Raw genomic sequence first — 21235 nt, forward strand, 5'->3', positions numbered from 1 at the left:
GTAGTGTTAAGCATTTGTTGTACACACACAGGCAATAAATGAGGAACACACACTCAAAGACAATTCCAGTTCAATAGGTTTTTTATATAGAAAAATATATTTTCTTAGTTTATTTTAAGAACCACAGGTTCAAGATTTACAAACAATATTTCAAATGAAAGGTATTTCACTCAGGTATCTTAGGAACTTTGAATCATCACAATAGCATGTACAGTTTTGGCAAAAATGGCAATAAGCTGTTTTAAAATTGGACACAGTGCAGAATTCAACATTTCCTGGGGGAGGCAAGTATTGGTTAGTTTTGCAGGTAAGTAAAGCACTTACAGGGTTCAAGGTTGGGTCCAAGGTAGCCCACCGTTGGGGGTTCAGGGCAACCCCAAAGTTACCACACCAGCAGCTCAGGGCCGGTCAGGTGCAGAGGTCAAAGTGGTGCCCAAAACGCATGGGCTTCAATGGAGATAGGGGTGCCCCTGTTCTAGTCTGCCAGCAGGTAAGTACCCGCAACTTCGGAGGGGAGACCAGGGGGTTTTTGTAGGGCACTGGGGGGACACAAGTCGGCACAGAAAGTACACCCTCAGCGGCACAGGTGCAGCCGGGTGCAGAGTGCAAACAGGCGTCGGGTTCTCAATAGGTTTCAATGGAAGACCCAGGGGTCTCTTCAGCAATGCAGGCAAGGGGGGGGCTCCTCGGGGTAGCCACCACCTGGGCTGGGAAGAGGGCCGTCTGGGGGTCACTCCTGCACTGGAGGTCGGATCCTTCAGGTCCTGGGGGCTGCGGGTGCAGTGTGTTTACCAGGCGTCTGGTTCTTTGCAGCAGGCAGTCGCGGTCAGGGGGAGCCTTTGGATTCCCTCTGCAGGCATCGCTGTGGAGGCTCAGAGGGGTCAACTCTGGCTACTCACGGGCTCGCAGTCGCCGGGGAGTCCTCCCTGAAGTGTTGGTTTTCCGCAGGTTGAGACGGGGGCGTCGGGTGCAGAGTGGAAAGTCTCCCGCTTCCGTCGGGAAACGCAGGGTCTTTAAAGTTGTTTCTTTGTTGTAGAAAGTTGTAGTTTCTTGAACAGGGCCGCTGTTCTCGGGAGCTTCTTGGTCCTTTGGATGCAGGGCAGTCCTCTGAGGCTTCAGAGGTCGCTGGTCCCTGTTGGATGCGTTGCTGTTGCAATTGTCTTCGAAGTAGGGAGACAGGCCGGGGGGGCTTGGGCCAAATCAGTTGTCATCTCCGTCTTCACTGCAGGGCTTCAGGTCAGCAGTCCTTCTTCTTTAGGTTGCAGGAATCCTATCTTCCTCGGTTCTGGGGGGCCCCTAAATACTGAATTTAGGGATGTGTTTAGGTCTGGGAGGGCAGTAGCCAATGGCTACTGTCTTTGAGGGTGGCTACACCCTCTTTGTGCCTCCTCCCTGTGGGGGGGGGGGCACATCCTTATCCTATTGGGGGAATCCTCCATACTCAAGATGGAGGATTTCTCAAGGCAGGGGTCACCTCAGCTCAGGACACCTTAGGGGCTTTCCTGACTGGGGGGTGACTCCTCCTCGTTTTTCTCATTATCTCCTCCAGCCTTGCTGCCAAAGGTGGGGGCAGTGGCCGGAGGGGCGGGTGTAGGAAAGTACCATCTTGCCTGGCATGTTACCCCCATTTTTCACTGTATATATGTTGTTTTAGTTGTATGTGTCACTGGGACCCTGGTAACCCAGGGCCCCAGTGCTCATAAGTGTGCCTGAATGTGTTACCTGTGTAGTGACTAACTGTCTCACTGAGGCTCTGCTAATCAGAACCTCAGTGGTTATGCTCTCTCATTTCTTTCCAAATTGTCACTGACAGGCTAGTGACCATTTTTACCAATTTACATTGGCTTACTGGAACACCCTTATAATTCCCTAGTATATGGTACTGAGGTACCCAGGGTATTGGGGTTCCAGGAGATCCCTATGGGCTGCAGCATTTCTTTTGCCACCCATAGGGAGCTCTGACAATTCTTACACAGGCCTGCCACTGCAGCCTGAGTGAAATAACGTCCACGTTATTTCACAGCCATTTTACACTGCACTTAAGTAACTTATAAGTCACCTATATGTCTAACCTTTACCTGGTAAAGGTTAGGTGCAAAGTTACTTAGTGTGAGGGCACCCTGGCACTAGCCAAGGTGCCCCCACATTGTTCAGAGCCAATTCACTGAACTTTGTGAGTGCGGGGACACCATTACACGCGTGCACTACATATAGGTCACTACCTATATGTAGCTTCACCATGGTAACTCCGAATATGGCCATGTAACATGTCTATGATCATGGAATTGCCCCCTCTATGCCATCCTGGCATTTTTGGTACAATTCCATGATCCCAGTGGTCTGTAGCACAGACCCTGGTACTGCCAGACTGCCCTTCCTGGGGTTTCACTGCAGCTGCTGCTGCTGCCAACCCCTCAGACAGGCAGCTGCCCTCCTGGGGTCCAGCCAGGCCTGGCCCAGGATGGCAGAACAAAGAACTTCCTCTGAGAGAGGGTGTGACACCCTCTCCCTTTGGAAAATGGTGTGAAGGCAGGGGAGGAGTAGCCTCCCCCAGCCTCTGGAAATGCTTTGTTGGGCACAGAGGTGCCCAATTCTGCATAAGCCAGTCTACACCGGTTCAGGGACCCCTTAGCCCCTGCTCTGGCGCGAAACTGGACAAAGGAAAGGGGAGTGACCACTCCCCTGACCTGCACCTCCCCTGGGAGGTGTCCAGAGCTCCTCCAGTGTGCTCCAGACCTCTGCCATCTTGGAAACAGAGGTGCTGCTGGCACACTGGACTGCTCTGAGTGGCCAGTGCCACCAGGTGACGTCAGAGACTCCTTGTGATAGGCTCCTTCAGGTGTTAGTAGCCTTTCCTCTCTCCTAGGTAGCCAAACCCTCTTTTCTGGCTATTTAGGGTCTCTGTCTCTGGGGAAACTTTAGATAACGAATGCATGAGCTCAGCCGAGTTCCTCTGCATCTCCCTCTTCACCTTCTGATAAGGAATCGACCGCTGACCGCGCTGGAAGCCTGCAAACCTGCAACATAGTAGCAAAGACGACTACTGCAACTCTGTAACGCTGATCCTGCCGCCTTCTCGACTGTTTTCCTGCTTGTGCATGCTGTGGGGGTAGTCTGCCTCCTCTCTGCACCAGAAGCTCCGAAGAAATCTCCCGTGGGTCGACGGAATCTTCCCCCTGCAACCGCAGGCACCAAAAAGCTGCATCTCCGGTCCCTTGGGTCTCCTCTCAGCACGACGAGCGAGGTCCCTCGAATCCAGCGACACCGTCCAAGTGACTCCCACAGTCCAGTGACTCTTCAGCCCGAGTTTGGTGGAGGTAAGTCCTTGCCTCACCTCGCTGGGCTGCATTGCTGGGAACCGCGACTTTGCAAGCTTCTCCGGCCCCTGTGCACTTCCGGCGGAAATCCTGTGTGCACAGCCAAGCCTGGGTCCACGGCACTCTAACCTGCATTGCACGACTTTCTAAGTTGGTCTCCGGCGACGTGGGACTCCTTTGTGCAACTTCGGTGAGCACCGTTTCACGCATCCTCGTAGTGCCTGTTTCTGGCACTTCTCCGGGTGCTACCTGCTTCAGTGAGGGCTCTTTGTCTTGCTCGACGTCCCCTCTCTCTGCAGGTCCAATTTGCGACCTTCTGGTCCCTCCTGGGCCCCAGCAGCGTCCAAAAACGCCAAACGCACGATTTGCGTGTAGCAAGGCTTGTTGGCGTCCATCCGGCGGGAAAACACTTCTGCACGACTCTCCAAGGCGTGGGGGATCCATCCTCCAAAGGGGAAGTCTCTAGCCCTTGTCGTTCCTGCAGCATTCACAGCTCTTCAGCCTAGTAAGAGCTTCTTTGCACCAACCGCTGGCATTTCTTGGGCATCTGCCCATCTCCGAGCTGCTTGTGACTTTTGGACTTGGTCCCCTTGTTCCACAGGTACCCTCAGTCAGGAATCCATCGTTGTTGCATTGCTGATTTGTGTTTTCCTTGCATTTTCCCTCTAACACGACTATTTTGTCCTTAGGGGAACTTTGGTGCACTTTGCACTCACTTTTCAGGGTCTTGGGGAGGGTTATTTTGCTAACTCTCACTATTTTCTAATAGTCCCAGCGACCCTCTACAAGGTCACATAGGTTTGGGGTCCATTCGTGGTTCGCATTCCACTTCTGGAGTATATGGTTTGTGTTGCCCCTATCCCTATGGTTCCCCATTGCATCCTATTGTAACTATACATTGTTTGCACTGTTTTCTAAGACTATACTGCATATTTTTGCTATTGTGTATATATATCTTGTGTATATTTCCTATCCTCTCACTGAGGGTACACTCTAAGATACTTTGGCATATTGTCATAAAAATAAAGTACCTTTATTTTTAGTATAACTGTGTATTGCGTTTTCTTATGATATTGTGCATATGACACTAAGTGGTACTGTAGTAGCTTCACACGTCTCCTAGTTCAGCCTGAGCTGCTTTGCTAAGCTACCATTATCTATCAGCCTAAGCTGCTAGACACCCTATACACTAATAAGGGATAACTGGGCCTGGTGCAAGGTGCAAGTACCCCTTGGTACTCACTACAAGCCAGTCCAGCCTCCTACATTGGTTGTGCAGCGGTGGGATAAGTGCTTTGAGACTACTTACCACTCTTGTCATTGTACTTTTCATAAGAGAAAAATATACAAAACAAGGTCAGTGTATATACACATAGCCAAAAAGTTTTGCATTTCCTCTTTTTCACTCTTTTCTAAGTGCTGAAAAGTACTTCTAAACTTTCAAAAAGTTCTTAAAAGTTTAAAAAGTTTTTTCTGTCTTTCCAAAAAGTTCTGAAAACTTTTTTCTCTTTGTCTATCACTTTAACTCTCTCTAAAAAAAATGTCTGGCACAGGCCAAAAAGTTGAACTGTCCAAACTTGCATATGATCACCTTAGCTGGAAAGGAGCAAGGAGTCTCTGCATAGAGAGAGGTTTGAGTGTAGGGAAGAATCCTTCTTTAGAACTGTTAATTAATATGCTTAGAGTACAGGATAAGGCCATAAGTGCCCAATCTGTAGAAAAAGTAGCTAATGGTTCTCAATCTGATCCAGGGACTCCCCCAGGAAAAGGTTCAGGAAAGAAACTTCTCAGCCTGCCCATTACTAGACAGTCTAGCATAGTTGGTACAGAGGTTGAATCACACCATACTGATGGTGTGCTCTCACATTATACTGGTAGCCAAGCTGTTAGGGTGCCCTCTGTAAGGGACAGGTCTCCTTCTGTTCATTCCCATCATACCTCTGTATCTAGAAATGTCCCTCCCACCCACCCTGATGACAGATTGTTAGAAAGGGAGCTCAATAGATTGAGAGTGGAGCAAACCAGACTGAAGCTCAAGAAGCAACAGCTGGATTTGGATAGACAGTCTTTAGAAATAGAGAGGGAAAGACAGAAGATGGGTTTAGATACCCATGGTGGCAGCAGCAGTATTCCCCATAGTCATCCTGCAAAAGAGCATGATTCCAGGAATCTGCATAAGATAGTTCCCCCTTACAAGGAGGGGGATAACATTAACAAGTGGTTTGCTGCACTTGAGAGGGCCTGTGCTGTACAGGATGTCCCTCAAAAGCAGTGGGCTGCTATCCTATGGCTATCATTTACTGGAAAAGGTAGGGATAGGCTCCTTACTGTAAAAGAAAATGATGCTAACAATTTCCAAGTTCTTAAGAATGCACTCCTGGATGGTTATGGCTTAACCACTGAACAGTACAGGATAAAGTTCAGAGATACCAAAAAGGAGTCTTCACAAGACTGGGTTGATTTCATTGACCAGGCAGTGAAGGCCTTGGAGGGGTGGTTACATGGCAGTAAAGTTACTGATTATGACAGCCTGTATAACTTAATCCTGAGAGAGCATATTCTTAATAATTGTGTGTCTGATTTGTTGCACCAGTACTTGGTGGACTCTGATCTGACCTCTCCCCAAGAATTGGGAAAGAAGGCAGACAAATGGGTCAGAACAAGAGTGAACAGAAAAGTTCATACAGGGGGTGACAAAGATGGCAACAAAAAGAAGGATGGTAAGTCTTCTGACAAGGGTGGGGACAAATCTAAAAATGAGTCTTCATCAGTCCCACAAAAACACTCTGGTGGGGGTGGTGGGCCCAAATCCTCCTTTAATCAGAACAAGGAAAAGAAACCATGGTGCTATTTATGTAAAATAAAAGGCCATTGGACAACAGATCCCAGTTGTCCAAAGAAAGGCACCACAGCTCCTACCACTACAACCCCTACTGCTAAACCTAGTGTCCCTACTAATAGCAGTGGTGGTGGGAGCAAACCTACTAATAGCCAATCCAAGGGAGTAGCTGGGCTCACTTTTGGTAATTTAGTTGGGGTTGGTCTGATTAGGGAGACCACAGAGGCTACTTTAGTCTCTGAAGGGGCTATTGACTTAGCCACTTTGGTTGCTTGCCCCCATAACTTGGAGAAGTACAAGCAACTAACCCTAATAAATGGTGTTGAGGTCCAGGCCTACAGGGACACAGGTGCCAGTGTCACAATGGTGATTGAGAAACTGGTGCACCCTGAACAACACATACTTGGACACCAGTACCAAGTAACCGATGCTCACAACATAACACAAAGCCACCCCATGGCTGTTGTAAATCTCAACTGGGGGGGGGTATCTGGTCCAAAGAAAGTTGTGGTAGCTTCAGATTTACCTGTAGACTGTCTATTAGGGAACGATTTGGAGACATCAGCTTGGTCAGATGTGGAGTTGGAGGCCCATGCAGCAATGCTGGGCATCCCAGGGCATATTTTTGCTTTGACAAGGGCTCAGGCCAAAAAGCAAAAAGGACAGGGAAGCTTGGATCCTGGAACAATGGACCAAGTGCTCCCTAAAGCTAGGGCTAGTAGAAGCAAACCACTTCCTACTATCCCTCCCTCTACAGTGGATTCTACTTCTGAGGAAGAAGAATTCCCTCCCTGTGCAGAACCTACACCAGAGGAGCTGGAAGCAGACACTGCTGAGCTTTTGGGTGAAGGGGGGCCTGCCAGAGAGGAGCTGAGTGTGGCACAGCAAACCTGTCCCACATTAGAGGGTCTCAGACAGCAAGCTGTCAAACAGGCTAATGGGGATGTCAGTGACTCACACAGAGTTTACTGGGAGGACAACCTCTTGTACACTGAGAATAGGGATCCTAAACCTGGAGCTGCCAGGAGATTAGTGATTCCTCAGGAGTACAGAAAGTTCCTCCTAACACTGGCACATGACATTCCCTTAGCTGGGCACCTGGGTCAAATGAAAACTTGGGACAGATTGGTACCACTGTTTCATTGGCCTAGGATGTCTGAGGACACAAAAGAATTTTGTAAGTCCTGTGAAACCTGTCAAGCCAGTGGCAAGACAGGTGGCACTCCAAAGGCACCCCTTATCCCACTGCCTGTGGTTGGGGTTCCCTTTGAAAGGGTAGGGGTTGACATAGTTGGCCCCCTTGACCCTCCTACTGCTTCAGGCAATAGGTTTATCTTGGTGGTAGTGGACCATGCCACAAGATATCCTGAAGCTATTCCTTTAAGGACCACTACAGCTCCTGCAGTGGCAAAGGCCCTCCTGGGAATATTTTCCAGGGTGGGCTTCCCAAAGGAAGTAGTATCAGACAGAGGAAGCAATTTCATGTCTGCATACTTAAAGGCCATGTGGAAGGAGTGTGGTGTAACTTACAAGTTCACAACACCCTATCATCCACAAACAAATGGACTGGTGGAGAGATTTAATAAAACTCTCAAAGGCATGATTATGGGACTCCCTGAAAAACTCCGCAGGAGATGGGATATCCTTCTACCATGCCTCCTTTTTGCCTACAGGGAGGTACCCCAGAAAGGAGTGGGCTTCAGCCCCTTTGAACTTCTTTTTGGACACCCTGTTAGGGGTCCACTCACACTTGTAAAGGAGGGTTGGGAACAACCTTTAAAAGCTCCTAAGCAGGATATTGTGGATTATGTACTTGGCCTCAGATCAAGGATGGCTGAGTACATGAAAAAGGCCAGTAAAAACCTTCAGGCCAGCCAAGAGCTCCAGAAGCAATGGCATGATCAGAAGGCTGTTTTGGTTCAGTACCAACCAGGGCAGAAAGTGTGGGTCTTGGAGCCTGTGGCCCCAAGAGCACTCCAAGATAAATGGAGTGGACCCCACACAATTGTTGAAAAGAAGGGTGAAGTCACCTACTTGGTTGACTTAGGCACTGCCAGGAGTCCCCTTAGGGTGCTCCATGTCAACCGCCTGAAACCCTACTATGACAGGGCTGATCTCACCCTGCTCATGGCAACAGATGAGGGACAGGAAGAAGACAGTGATCCTCTACCTGATCTCTTCTCTTCCACAGAACAAGATGCTCTTGTGGAAGGTGTAGTTTTGGCTGATTGTCTTACTGCTGAGCAGAAAGATAATTGCATAAATCTCCTAGGACAATTTTCAGAACTCTTCTCCATTGTGCCAGGCACCACTTCTTGGTGTGAGCACACTATAGATACTGGAGACAGTTTACCTGTCAAAAGTAAGATCTATAGGCAGCCTGACCATGTCAGGGACTGCATAAAGCAAGAAGTGCAGAAAATGTTGGAACTAGGAGTGGTTGAGCACTCTGACAGTCCATGGGCTTCTCCTGTGGTACTGGTACCAAAACCCAATTCTAAAGATGGAAAGAAGGAAATGAGGTTTTGTGTAGACTATAGAGGTCTCAACTTGGTAACCAAAACAGATGCTCACCCTATACCCAGGGCAGATGAGCTAATAGATACACTGCCATCTGCCAAGTATCTAAGCACTTTTGATTTGACTGCAGGGTATTGGCAGATCAAAATGTCAGAAGATGCTAAACCTAAGACTGCATTTTCTACCATTGGAGGACATTACCAGTTTACTGTAATGCCTTTTGGTTTGAAAAATGCACCTGCCACTTTTCAGAGGTTGGTGAACACAGTCCTGCAAGGGCTGGAAGCTTTCAGTGCAGCATATTTGGACGATATAGCTGTCTTTAGCTCCAGCTGGGATGATCACCTGGTCCACCTTTGGAAAGTTTTGGAGGCCCTGCAAAAGGCAGGCCTCACTATCAAGGCTTCAAAGTGCCAGATAGGGCAGGGTAAGGTGGTTTATCTGGGACACCTTGTTGGTGGGGAACAGATTGCACCACTTCAGGGGAAAATCCAAACTATTATTGATTGGGTTCCCCCTACCACTCAGACTCAGGTGAGAGCCTTCCTAGGCCTCACTGGGTATTACAGGAGGTTCATTAAGAACTATGGCTCCATTGCAGCCCCTCTTAATGACCTCACATCCAAGAAAATGCCTAAAAAGGTATTATGGACAGCAAACTGTCAGAAAGCTTTTGAGGAGCTGAAGCAGGCCATGTGCTCTGCACCTGTCCTGAAAAGCCCTTGTTACTCTAAAAAATTCTATGTCCAAACTGATGCATCTGAATTAGGAGTAGGGGCAGTCCTATCACAACTTAATTCTGAGGGCCAGGATCAACCTGTTGCTTTTATTAGTAGAAGGTTGACCCCTAGAGAAAAGCGTTGGTCTGCCATTGAGAGGGAGGCCTTTGCTGTGGTCTGGGCTCTGAAGAAGTTGAGGCCATACCTGTTTGGCACTCACTTCATTGTTCAGACAGACCACAAACCTCTACTTTGGCTAAAACAAATGAAAGGTGAAAATCCTAAATTGTTGAGGTGGTCCATATCCCTACAGGGAATGGACTATACAGTGGAACATAGACCTGGGAGTAGCCACTCCAATGCAGATGGACTCTCCAGATATTTCCACTTAGACAATGAAGACTCATCAGGTAATGGCTAGTCTTATTGTCCTTCGTTTGGGGGGGGGTTGTGTAGGAAAGTACCATCTTGCCTGGCATGTTACCCCCATTTTTCACTGTATATATGTTGTTTTAGTTGTATGTGTCACTGGGACCCTGGTAACCCAGGGCCCCAGTGCTCATAAGTGTGCCTGAATGTGTTACCTGTGTAGTGACTAACTGTCTCACTGAGGCTCTGCTAATCAGAACCTCAGTGGTTATGCTCTCTCATTTCTTTCCAAATTGTCACTGACAGGCTAGTGACCATTTTTACCAATTTACATTGGCTTACTGGAACACCCTTATAATTCCCTAGTATATGGTACTGAGGTACCCAGGGTATTGGGGTTCCAGGAGATCCCTATGGGCTGCAGCATTTCTTTTGCCACCCATAGGGAGCTCTGACAATTCTTACACAGGCCTGCCACTGCAGCCTGAGTGAAATAACGTCCACGTTATTTCACAGCCATTTTACACTGCACTTAAGTAACTTATAAGTCACCTATATGTCTAACCTTTACCTGGTAAAGGTTAGGTGCAAAGTTACTTAGTGTGAGGGCACCCTGGCACTAGCCAAGGTGCCCCCACATTGTTCAGAGCCAATTCACTGAACTTTGTGAGTGCGGGGACACCATTACACGCGTGCACTACATATAGGTCACTACCTATATGTAGCTTCACCATGGTAACTCCGAATATGGCCATGTAACATGTCTATGATCATGGAATTGCCCCCTCTATGCCATCCTGGCATTTTTGGTACAATTCCATGATCCCAGTGGTCTGTAGCACAGACCCTGGTACTGCCAGACTGCCCTTCCTGGGGTTTCACTGCAGCTGCTGCTGCTGCCAACCCCTCAGACAGGCAGCTGCCCTCCTGGGGTCCAGCCAGGCCTGGCCCAGGATGGCAGAACAAAGAACTTCCTCTGAGAGAGGGTGTGACACCCTCTCCCTTTGGAAAATGGTGTGAAGGCAGGGGAGGAGTAGCCTCCCCCAGCCTCTGGAAATGCTTTGTTGGGCACAGAGGTGCCCAATTCTGCATAAGCCAGTCTACACCGGTTCAGGGACCCCTTAGCCCCTGCTCTGGCGCGAAACTGGACAAAGGAAAGGGGAGTGACCACTCCCCTGACCTGCACCTCCCCTGGGAGGTGTCCAGAGCTCCTCCAGTGTGCTCCAGACCTCTGCCATCTTGGAAACAGAGGTGCTGCTGGCACACTGGACTGCTCTGAGTGGCCAGTGCCACCAGGTGACGTCAGAGACTCCTTGTGATAGGCTCCTTCAGGTGTTAGTAGCCTTTCCTCTCTCCTAGGTAGCCAAACCCTCTTTTCTGGCTATTTAGGGTCTCTGTCTCTGGGGAAACTTTAGATAACGAATGCATGAGCTCAGCCGAGTTCCTCTGCATCTCCCTCTTCACCTTCTGATAAGGAATCGACCGCTGACCGCGCTGGAAGCCTGCAAACCTGCAACATAGTAGCAAAGACGACTACTGCAACTCTGTAACGCTGATCCTGCCGCCTTCTCGACTGTTTTCCTGCTTGTGCATGCTGTGGGGGTAGTCTGCCTCCTCTCTGCACCAGAAGCTCCGAAGAAATCTCCCGTGGGTCGACGGAATCTTCCCCCTGCAACCGCAGGCACCAAAAAGCTGCATCTCCGGTCCCTTGGGTCTCCTCTCAGCACGACGAGCGAGGTCCCTCGAATCCAGCGACACCGTCCAAGTGACTCCCACAGTCCAGTGACTCTTCAGCCCGAGTTTGGTGGAGGTAAGTCCTTGCCTCACCTCGCTGGGCTGCATTGCTGGGAACCGCGACTTTGCAAGCTTCTCCGGCCCCTGTGCACTTCCGGCGGAAATCCTGTGTGCACAGCCAAGCCTGGGTCCACGGCACTCTAACCTGCATTGCACGACTTTCTAAGTTGGTCTCCGGCGACGTGGGACTCCTTTGTGCAACTTCGGTGAGCACCGTTTCACGCATCCTCGTAGTGCCTGTTTCTGGCACTTCTCCGGGTGCTACCTGCTTCAGTGAGGGCTCTTTGTCTTGCTCGACGTCCCCTCTCTCTGCAGGTCCAATTTGCGACCTTCTGGTCCCTCCTGGGCCCCAGCAGCGTCCAAAAACGCCAAACGCACGATTTGCGTGTAGCAAGGCTTGTTGGCGTCCATCCGGCGGGAAAACACTTCTGCACGACTCTCCAAGGCGTGGGGGATCCATCCTCCAAAGGGGAAGTCTCTAGCCCTTGTCGTTCCTGCAGCATTCACAGCTCTTCAGCCTAGTAAGAGCTTCTTTGCACCAACCGCTGGCATTTCTTGGGCATCTGCCCATCTCCGAGCTGCTTGTGACTTTTGGACTTGGTCCCCTTGTTCCACAGGTACCCTCAGTCAGGAATCCATCGTTGTTGCATTGCTGATTTGTGTTTTCCTTGCATTTTCCCTCTAACACGACTATTTTGTCCTTAGGGGAACTTTGGTGCACTTTGCACTCACTTTTCAGGGTCTTGGGGAGGGTTATTTTGCTAACTCTCACTATTTTCTAATAGTCCCAGCGACCCTCTACAAGGTCACATAGGTTTGGGGTCCATTCGTGGTTCGCATTCCACTTCTGGAGTATATGGTTTGTGTTGCCCCTATCCCTATGGTTCCCCATTGCATCCTATTGTAACTATACATTGTTTGCACTGTTTTCTAAGACTATACTGCATATTTTTGCTATTGTGTATATATATCTTGTGTATATTTCCTATCCTCTCACTGAGGGTACACTCTAAGATACTTTGGCATATTGTCATAAAAATAAAGTACCTTTATTTTTAGTATAACTGTGTATTGCGTTTTCTTATGATATTGTGCATATGACACTAAGTGGTACTGTAGTAGCTTCACACGTCTCCTAGTTCAGCCTGAGCTGCTTTGCTAAGCTACCATTATCTATCAGCCTAAGCTGCTAGACACCCTATACACTAATAAGGGATAACTGGGCCTGGTGCAAGGTGCAAGTACCCCTTGGTACTCACTACAAGCCAGTCCAGCCTCCTACAGCGGGCATCTCCACTAGCTGGGATGCCCTGTGGTGCTGTAACAAAGGGGGTGAGCTTTTGAGGCTCACCGCCAGGTGTTAAAGTTCCTGCTGGGGGAGGTGAGAAGCACCTCCACCCAGTACAGGCTTTGTTCTTGGCCACAGAGTGGCAAAGGCACTCTCCCCATGTGGCCAGCAACATGTCTGGTGTGTGGCAGGCTGGTAAAACTAGTCCGCCCACACTGGAAGTCGGGTATGTTTTCAGGGGGCATCTCTAAGATGCCCTCTGGGTGTATTTCACAATAAAATGTACACTGGCATCAGTGTGCATTTATTGTGCTGAGAAGTTTGATAACAAACTTCCCAGTTTTCAGTGTAGCCATTATGGTGCTGTGGAGCTCGTGTATGACAGACTCCCGGACCATATACTCTTATGGCTACCCTGCACTTACAATGTCTAATGTTTTGCTTAGACACTGTAGGGGCATAGTGCTCATGCACCTAGGCCCTCACCTATGGTATAATGCACCCTGCCTTAGGGCTGTAAGGCCTGCTAGAGGGGTGACTTAGCAGGCAGTGTGAGGTTGGCATGGCACCCTGAGGGGAGTGCCATGTCGACTTAGTCATTTTCTCCCCACCAGCACACACAAGCTGTGTGGCAGTGTGCATGTGCTGAGTGAAGGGTCCCCAGGGTGGCATAATACATGCTGCACCCCTTAGAGACCTTCCCTGGCATCAGGGCCCTTGGTACCAGGGGTACCAGTTACAAGGGACTTACCTGGGTGCTAGGGTTGTGCCAGTTGTGGAGACAAAGGTCCAGTTTAGGGAAAGAACACTGGTGCTGGGACGTGGTTAGCAGGGTCCCAGCACACTTTCAAATCAAAACTTTGCATCAGCAAAGGCAAAAAGTTAGGGGAAACCATGCCAAGGAGGCATTTCCTTACAGCTCCGTATCGGGGTTGGACCGCCCAAGGACGAGGGACATGGCCTCATACAACTCTAAGCTGGGCGGGGGTCGCTCCTGCTCCAGGAAACTCTGGGGGAGGGCAGAGCCGACCCAGACACAGGAACCGAGGATTGAGTGTAGGAGGCTGGCCTGGCTTACAGTGGGTACCTTGTAGTACTTACACCTTGTGCCAGGTCCAGTTATCCCTCATTAGTAGATAAGTAGTTTTCTAGCAGCTTAGGCTGATTGAGGTAGTTATAGCAGAGCAGCTTAGGCTGAACTAGGAGACATGCAAAGCTCCTATTATACCACTTGTATTCTATAGCTGAAATCTGGGAAGGTTGGTATCAAATTTCTCAGCACAATAAAGGCACACTGATTTTATTGTAACATACACCCAGAGGGCATCTTATAGATGGCCCCTGAATACCAATTCGACTTCTAGTGTAGGCTGACCAGTTTCTTCCAGCCTGCCACATACCAGACATGTTGCTGGCCACATGGGGAGAGTGCCTTTGTCACTCTGTGGCCAGGGACAAACCCTGTACTTGGTGGAGGTGCTTCTCAACTCCCCCTGCAGGAACTGTAACACCTGGCGGTGAGCCTCAAATGCTCACCCCCTTTGTTACAGCGCCCCAGGGCATCCCAGCTAGTGGAGATGCCCGCCCCTCCGGCCACTGCCCCCAATTTTGGCGACAAGGCTGGAGGAGAGAAAGAGAAAAACAAGGAGGAGACACTCCCCAGTCAGGACAGCCCCTAAGGTGTCCTGAGCTGAGGTGACTCTGACTTTTAGAATAGGGATGTGACCCCCTCCCCACAGGAAGGAGGCACAAAGAGGGTGTAGCCACCCTCAGGGCTAGTAGCCATTGGCTACTACCCTCCCAGACCTGCAGAGAAGACGGAGACACCAACTGCTTTGGCCCATGCTCATGCACCTATGCCCTCACCTGTGGTATAGTGCACCCTGCCTTAGGGCTGTAAGGCCTGCTAGAGGGGTTACTTACCTATGCCACAGGCAGTGTGAGGTTGGCATGGCACTCTGAGGGGAGTGCCATGTCGACTTATTCATTTTCTCCCCACCAGCACACACAAGCTGGCAAGCAGTGTGTATGTGCTGAGTGAGGGGTACCCAGGGTGGCATAAGACATGCTGCAGCCCTTAGAGACCTTCCCTGGCATCAGAGCCCTTGGTACCAGGGGTACCAGTTACAAGAGACTTACTGAGTGCCAGGGTTGTGCCAATTGTGGAGACAAAGGTACAGTTTAGGGAACGAACACTGGTGCTGGGGCCTGTTTAGCAGGGTCCCAGCACACTTTCAAATCATAACTTGGCATCAGCAAAGGCAAAAAGTCAGGGGGTAACCATGCCAAGGAGGGATTTCCTTACACTTAACACTGCCCTCTGATAAGCCTACTGCTCGACCACACTACCAAAAAGTAGAGCATTAGAATTATCTCTTTTTGCCACTATCTTACCTCTAAGGGGAACCCTTGGACTCTGTGCACTTTGAAATAGTATATACAGAGCCAACTTCCTACAGGAGCCTTCGGGCCTAAGGGGTTCGGCTGAGGGGCCTTCAGGTTCCGCACCCGCGATTACGGCTTCAGCCACCGAGGTGACTTCCGGATCCACGCGCTGGTCGCACCTTTGAGACCTTCCCCAGCGCCGGATTGTCGGGCGACGCTCCCGACGTCAGTAGGGCCCACTATCGACGTTGACCCAGTTCTTATCCCCGATGACTCTGAGTCGTAGGCGTGTCATCTGACGTTGACTTTGATGGGGCCTATTCGCCCCAGGTCGGATTCGGACCCTTTTTCTAATGGGTACAAATAAGGGGAGGGATTGGAGGGGTTCCTGGACCCTATGAATACCAGGATGAGCCTTCTATGGACTGGCCTCAGGAATTGGACAAAGTCAGTGGTCTTGATACTTCTCCTAACGTTGGCATGCTGTCTCCTCCTACCATGGCTACGGCGGAGGGAGCAACTTATGGTATAGTGGTCAGTATGGCAGCTGAGGTCCCTGGTTTCGAGCTTCCCACTGTTGAGGTCAGGTCTAATCTCCTGATGGAGGTGCTCCAGCATGGGGCTTCTACTTCAGAACCCCTTTTGCCGTTTAATGAAGCCCTCACCGATGTCCTTTTTGGTACTTAGTCCAAACCCATCATGGGCTCCTGTGAATTGGACTATCGCCATCGGCCTGCTCAGAAAGACCCTAAATTCCTGTCCCAATACCCCACGCCGGAGAGTTTTGTTATCCAGGCTTACGGTTATTCAGGCGCATTCCCTTCCGCACCCCCGGATAGGGAATCCAAAAGCCTGGAGCAGTTTGGCAAGAAGTTGTTTTCTTCCCCTGCCTGCGTGTCTCGGAGCTTACATCTGCATTTCATTTTAGTCATGGCTCGTTATTTGGAAAATGGCCATGAGTATATGTAGTGATAGCTATTTAAAATCAATAGTAAAAAACTCGGGGTTGCCTTTAAAATTACCACCTGCGCTATGTAAAAGATAGATGAGAAAGTGCTGAGCGCACAAGTTGAGAAATGTAATCTCGTTGGAATCTTTGTCCCATGCCACAGCTTCACCTCCCTGGCTTCAGACCACGGAGAAGTAGCTCACTTAATTAAACAAGCTTATGTTTCCTCAAAACGTGCGGACGTGTATTTGCAGACAGTGGAAGGCTCTTCGACTAAGCTATCTAGTCATCTTTCATTTCTTTCAGAGTCAGATGTGTGGCGGTCTTTCTTGGACTACAACAGACTTTCTACTAATAACAAAAAGAACAAATCATTTATTTATTTTTTTCAACCGCTCACTACACGGCTTCCAAGGGAAAAAAAAAGATAAAAACAGCGCGATCGCGCTGTATAGTTCGTTCACACAAAGTGCAATTATGAATGTAAGCGGCAAAAGTGCAATTAATGAAGCGCTCGACTTCTGCCCAGCGAGATCGCGCTCCAAAAACAGAGAAAATGTAGTTCACAACCCCAGCGAGCCTCGCATGTTTTCCGTACTTGGTTGATGCGCTTGAGGAGGGCTAACCACGGAAAAGGCATGACGTATGCGTGCCTTCAACTAACCAAAAGAAGTGGATTCGAACAGGCAAGCCAACTTGCCAATGAAACACACTGACGTGACGTTGACGGGGCTCCGAGCCCTTTTCTAATACCTAAAGCGTCTCGCTAGCGATACGCATGCATGAGCGCATGCGATGCAGGCTCAACCCTAACAAGGAGGAGTCACCCCCCAGTCAGGACAGCCCATAAGGTGTCCTGAGCTGAGGTGACCCTTACTTTTAGAAATCCTCCATCTTGTAGGAGGAGGATTCCCCCAATAGGATTAGGGATGTGCCCCTCTCCCCCACAGGGAGGAGGCACAAAGAGGGTGTAACCACCCTCAAGGACAGTAGCCATTGGCTACTGCCCTCCCAGACCTAAACACACCCCTAAATTCAGCCCTCCGAAGTCGCAGGTACTTACCTGCTGGCAGACTGGAACAGGGGCATCTCTATTTCCATTGAAGCCTATGTGTTTTGGGTACCACTTTGACCTCTGCACCTGACCGGCCCGAGCTGCTGGTGTGGTAACTTTGGGGTTGCCTTGAACCCCCAACGGTGGGCTACCTTGGACCCAACTTTGAACCCTGTAAGTGTTTTACTTACCTGTGAACTTAACATTTACTTACCTCCCCCAGGAACTGTTGATTTTTGCAGTGTCCACTTTTAAAATAGCTTATTGCCATTGTTGCCAAGACTGTACATGCTATTGTGCTAATTCAAAGTTCCTAAGATACCTGAGTGAAATACCTTTCATTTAAAGTATTGTTTGTAAATCTTGAACCTGTGGTTCTTAAAATAAACTAAGAAAATATACCTTAGGGGCTGTCCTGACTGGTGGGTGACTCCTCCTTGTTTTTCTCATTATCTCCCCTGGACTTGCCACCAAAAGTGGGGGCTGTGTCCAGGGGGCGAGCATCTCCACTAGCTGGAGTGCCCTGGGGCATTGTAACACGAAGCCTGATCCTTTGAGACTCACTGCTAGGTGTTACAGTTCCTGCAGGGGGGAGGTGTGAAGCACCTCCACCCAGAGCAGGCTTTGTTTCTGGCCTCAGAGGGCACAAAGGCCCTCACCACATGGGGTCAGAAACTCGTCTCTCTGCAGCAGGCTGGCACAGACCAGTCAGTCCTGCACTGAACAATTGGGTAAAATACAGGGGGCATCTCTAAGATGCCCTCTGTGTGCATTTTTAATAAATCCAACACTGGCATCAGTGTGGGTTTATTATTGTGAGAAGTTTGATACCAAACTTCCCAGTATTCAGTGTAGCCATTATGGAGCTGTGGAGTTTGTTTTTGACAAACTCCCAGACCATATACTTAATATGGCCACACTGTACTTACAATGTCTAAGAATAGACTTAGACACTGTAGGGGCATATTGCTCATGCAGCTATGCCCTCACCTTTGGTATAGTGCACCCTGCCTTAGGGTTGTAAGGCCTTCTTGAGGGGTGACTTACCTATGCCACAGGCAGTATTTTGTGTGCATGGCACCCTGAGGGGGATGCCATGTCGGCTTTGCCTTTTTCTCCCTACCAACACACACAGTCTGCAATGGCAGTGGGCATTTGTTAGGTGAGGGGTCCCCAAGGGTGGCACAACAAATGCTGCAGCCCTTAGGGACCTTCCCTGGTCACAGGGCCCTTAGTACCACTGGTACCTTTTACAAGGGACTTATCGGTGTGCCAGTTGTGGAAACAATGGTACATTTTAAGTGAAAGAACAATGGTGCTGGGGCCTGGTTAGCAGGGTCCCAGCACACTTATCAGTAAAGTCAGCATCAGTATCAGGCAAAAAGTGGGGGGCAACTACAACAAGGAGCCATTTCCTTACACAAGGGTATTGCTCATAGAAAAATCTCTGGATCCAGTCTGATGCCTGGGGGAAATTCTAAGGTAAGGAATCTGCAACTAGAATATGTCTCTACCAGATATGTTGTTACCGAAGGTAAGTAACTTGTACTTCCGTGCACACAACGCTGACGATGGACACTAAGATGACAGACACCGCCTGACAGTGCTTGGGGGTACTGCTCGAAAAAAATCAGCGGATCCAGAATAATGCCAGGGGGAAATTCTAAGCTAAGTAATCTGCAGCTAGAGTATGTCTCTACCAGATAAGGCATTACAGAAGGTAACAAACTTCTTCGTCTGGTCAGAACTCTTAGTCCAGATTCCTTACCAACCCTCCCATCCTCCACATTTTGTGAACTGATTAGTGTGAGGGAGGGTCTCCCGTTCAAGGGCTTTAGAAATTCACTTCCGTTCTCAGTGTGTTCCTCATGGTTCCACCCTAGTTTGTGGAAAGTCACAAAGATAAACTCAAATCAGCGTGCTGAAGTGGTGCCTATATAGGCACCGCACACATCACTTCGATTGTGGATGTTGCCACCGATGCATAACCAAACTACACCCTCTGCCGGCGTGCAGGGGTGCAGCTTGGAAATTTCTGGATCCCGTTTGACATCTGGATAAAATTCTAAGGAATGAAATCTGCTGCTAGATAGTCTCAAATAAGGCGTTACCATAACTAAGTAACTTGTTCTTCTGAATTCTACTGTTGGGCAGCCTTGCAAATGATGAATTAACATACAATATGTTAGTGAACTGGATTTCTGTGATAACTCCTCATTATTGGGCCAATACACAACTGGAAATTGAACCAGGTTGGGCTAATGCAGTGTCCTAACTGGACTTACTAGCCGAGTCCAGAATTCCCACCCACTTGGAATGCTTTTGTCTTTTTTATTGACTGTAATGATTACTATCTAATTTTCTAATTTTTCCCATTTCCTCAAACCACAGGCAGCCTTCCTTTTACCAATCCTGGCTCACATGATGCGGGACGGAGTTGCTCCTCACAGTTTAGATCTGCAAGAACCTGAAGCAATAATTGTAGCTCCGACAAGAGAACTAATCAACCAGATCTTTCTTGATGCTAGAAAGTTTGCATATGGGTATGTTAGCTTTTGAAATAGTGTGATATTATTTGGATACGAACATAAAATTGCTATAAAATTTGAACATATTGTATTGTGTACATATTTTAACAGAGATTGTATAAGTATGTACCAGTAGTTTGTGGATCCTAAAAATATTGTGTGGAAAATGTCAAGAAAGTAAGTGTAAATAGGTAAGTATAGATCCTAACTGCACTTCTACGTTGCTCATCGTAGATCATCAAGGTACATATTTGTGTAAATATGTCATAAGTATTTGCTTACCTGTAGAAACTTACCTTTACAATATTTTTGTTGCCGATATTGCTTGACAAGATATTTTGTCCGCAGTATTTTTGGTTCCAATATCTAATAGAGACTTCTAGTTGCATATTCCTTTCCTTTGAATTTCCCCAGGCGTCAGACTGGATCCGCAGATTTTTCTTTGAACAGTACCTCTGCGTGCTGTCAGGTGGCAATCGGTTGACTCGGCAGGCATCGTGTTAACCGCGATGACATTGCGGTCGTTTATAGGCACCACCCCGGCGTGCTGACGTCAGTTATTTACTTTCCACGCCGCCTACGCGCAGATCTGGAGAGAGCTACCGCAGTCATTTTTTGACTAAGTCGACACTTTTGTTGAATTCCTTTGCTGAGTTCATGGATGCGTTGAGGGATGTCCCGCAAGACCGGTTTCAAGCCCTGCGACTCCTGTCACCGAACGATGGTGCCTGGAGCGCGACTACAACCCGAAGTCGTGCTTTAAGTGTAGGGCCAAGAACCCGAAAGCTTTAAGGGAGCAGTCCCTAAAGCTCATGGCAGCCCGCTACTCGACTCTGCGGCGCTCATGGTCTCGTTCGAGAGGAAGGTCTTGAGACCGGCAGCGGAGTCACCACCACTCTTCGTCCTCAAAATCATCTGGACATTCGAGTCACAAGAAGATGATGTCAAAGAAGGACAAGCGTTCGGCGTGGGAAGAGAGTCGACGCTCTTGGGACTCCGTCCTCTGAGCCTTCATCTGGGTCTGCTCCATTCTTCCCCAACTTCCTGGCAGTCTGAGCCACCCCTGCCCAGCTCAAAGATTTTTGGGCAGACCGACCCACCTTCGGCACCCTCGAGCACAAGTGAGTTGGTGGGGGCCCCCCTCTGATTCGAAGTAGTCAGCTTCGGCCATGGCTCCGGAGGGCTCCTCCGGATCCAATCACGGATCCGTCACAACACAAGTTGTGCCACAGTGACCTTCCCTGGCATCGGGTTAGACGTCGACACTCCCGATGTCGGTTGCACCCACAATCGACGTTGATCCCATCCTCATACCAGACTACCCAGAGCCGGAACGACATCGCTCGACGCCGATTATTTTCTCTATGGGCTCTCCTGGGCCCAGAGTTGATCCCAGACCTTTATGCTTATGGATATGGAGAGAGTTTGGAGGGGACTTATGTGGCTTGCAAGTCCAACTCTGCCAACAAGTCT

General features: G+C 49.1%; 1 protein-coding gene across 7 annotated transcripts in view; it reads left to right on the top strand.

Annotated features, from left to right (window-relative positions):
* Positions 1-21235, top strand: part of DDX4 (DEAD-box helicase 4) — a 1597047-nt gene that overhangs the window by 1129480 nt on the left and 446332 nt on the right. For all 7 annotated transcript variants that reach the window (XM_069222170.1, XM_069222215.1, XM_069222206.1 and 4 more), the window contains one exon: positions 19626-19777. In XM_069222170.1, the coding sequence (XP_069078271.1) occupies positions 19626-19777 (152 nt within the window). The remainder of the gene's footprint in view (positions 1-19625; positions 19778-21235) is intronic.

This window comes from Pleurodeles waltl, chromosome 1_1, assembly GCF_031143425.1.
Source record: "Pleurodeles waltl isolate 20211129_DDA chromosome 1_1, aPleWal1.hap1.20221129, whole genome shotgun sequence".
Lineage (NCBI taxonomy): Eukaryota > Metazoa > Chordata > Amphibia > Caudata > Salamandridae > Pleurodeles > Pleurodeles waltl.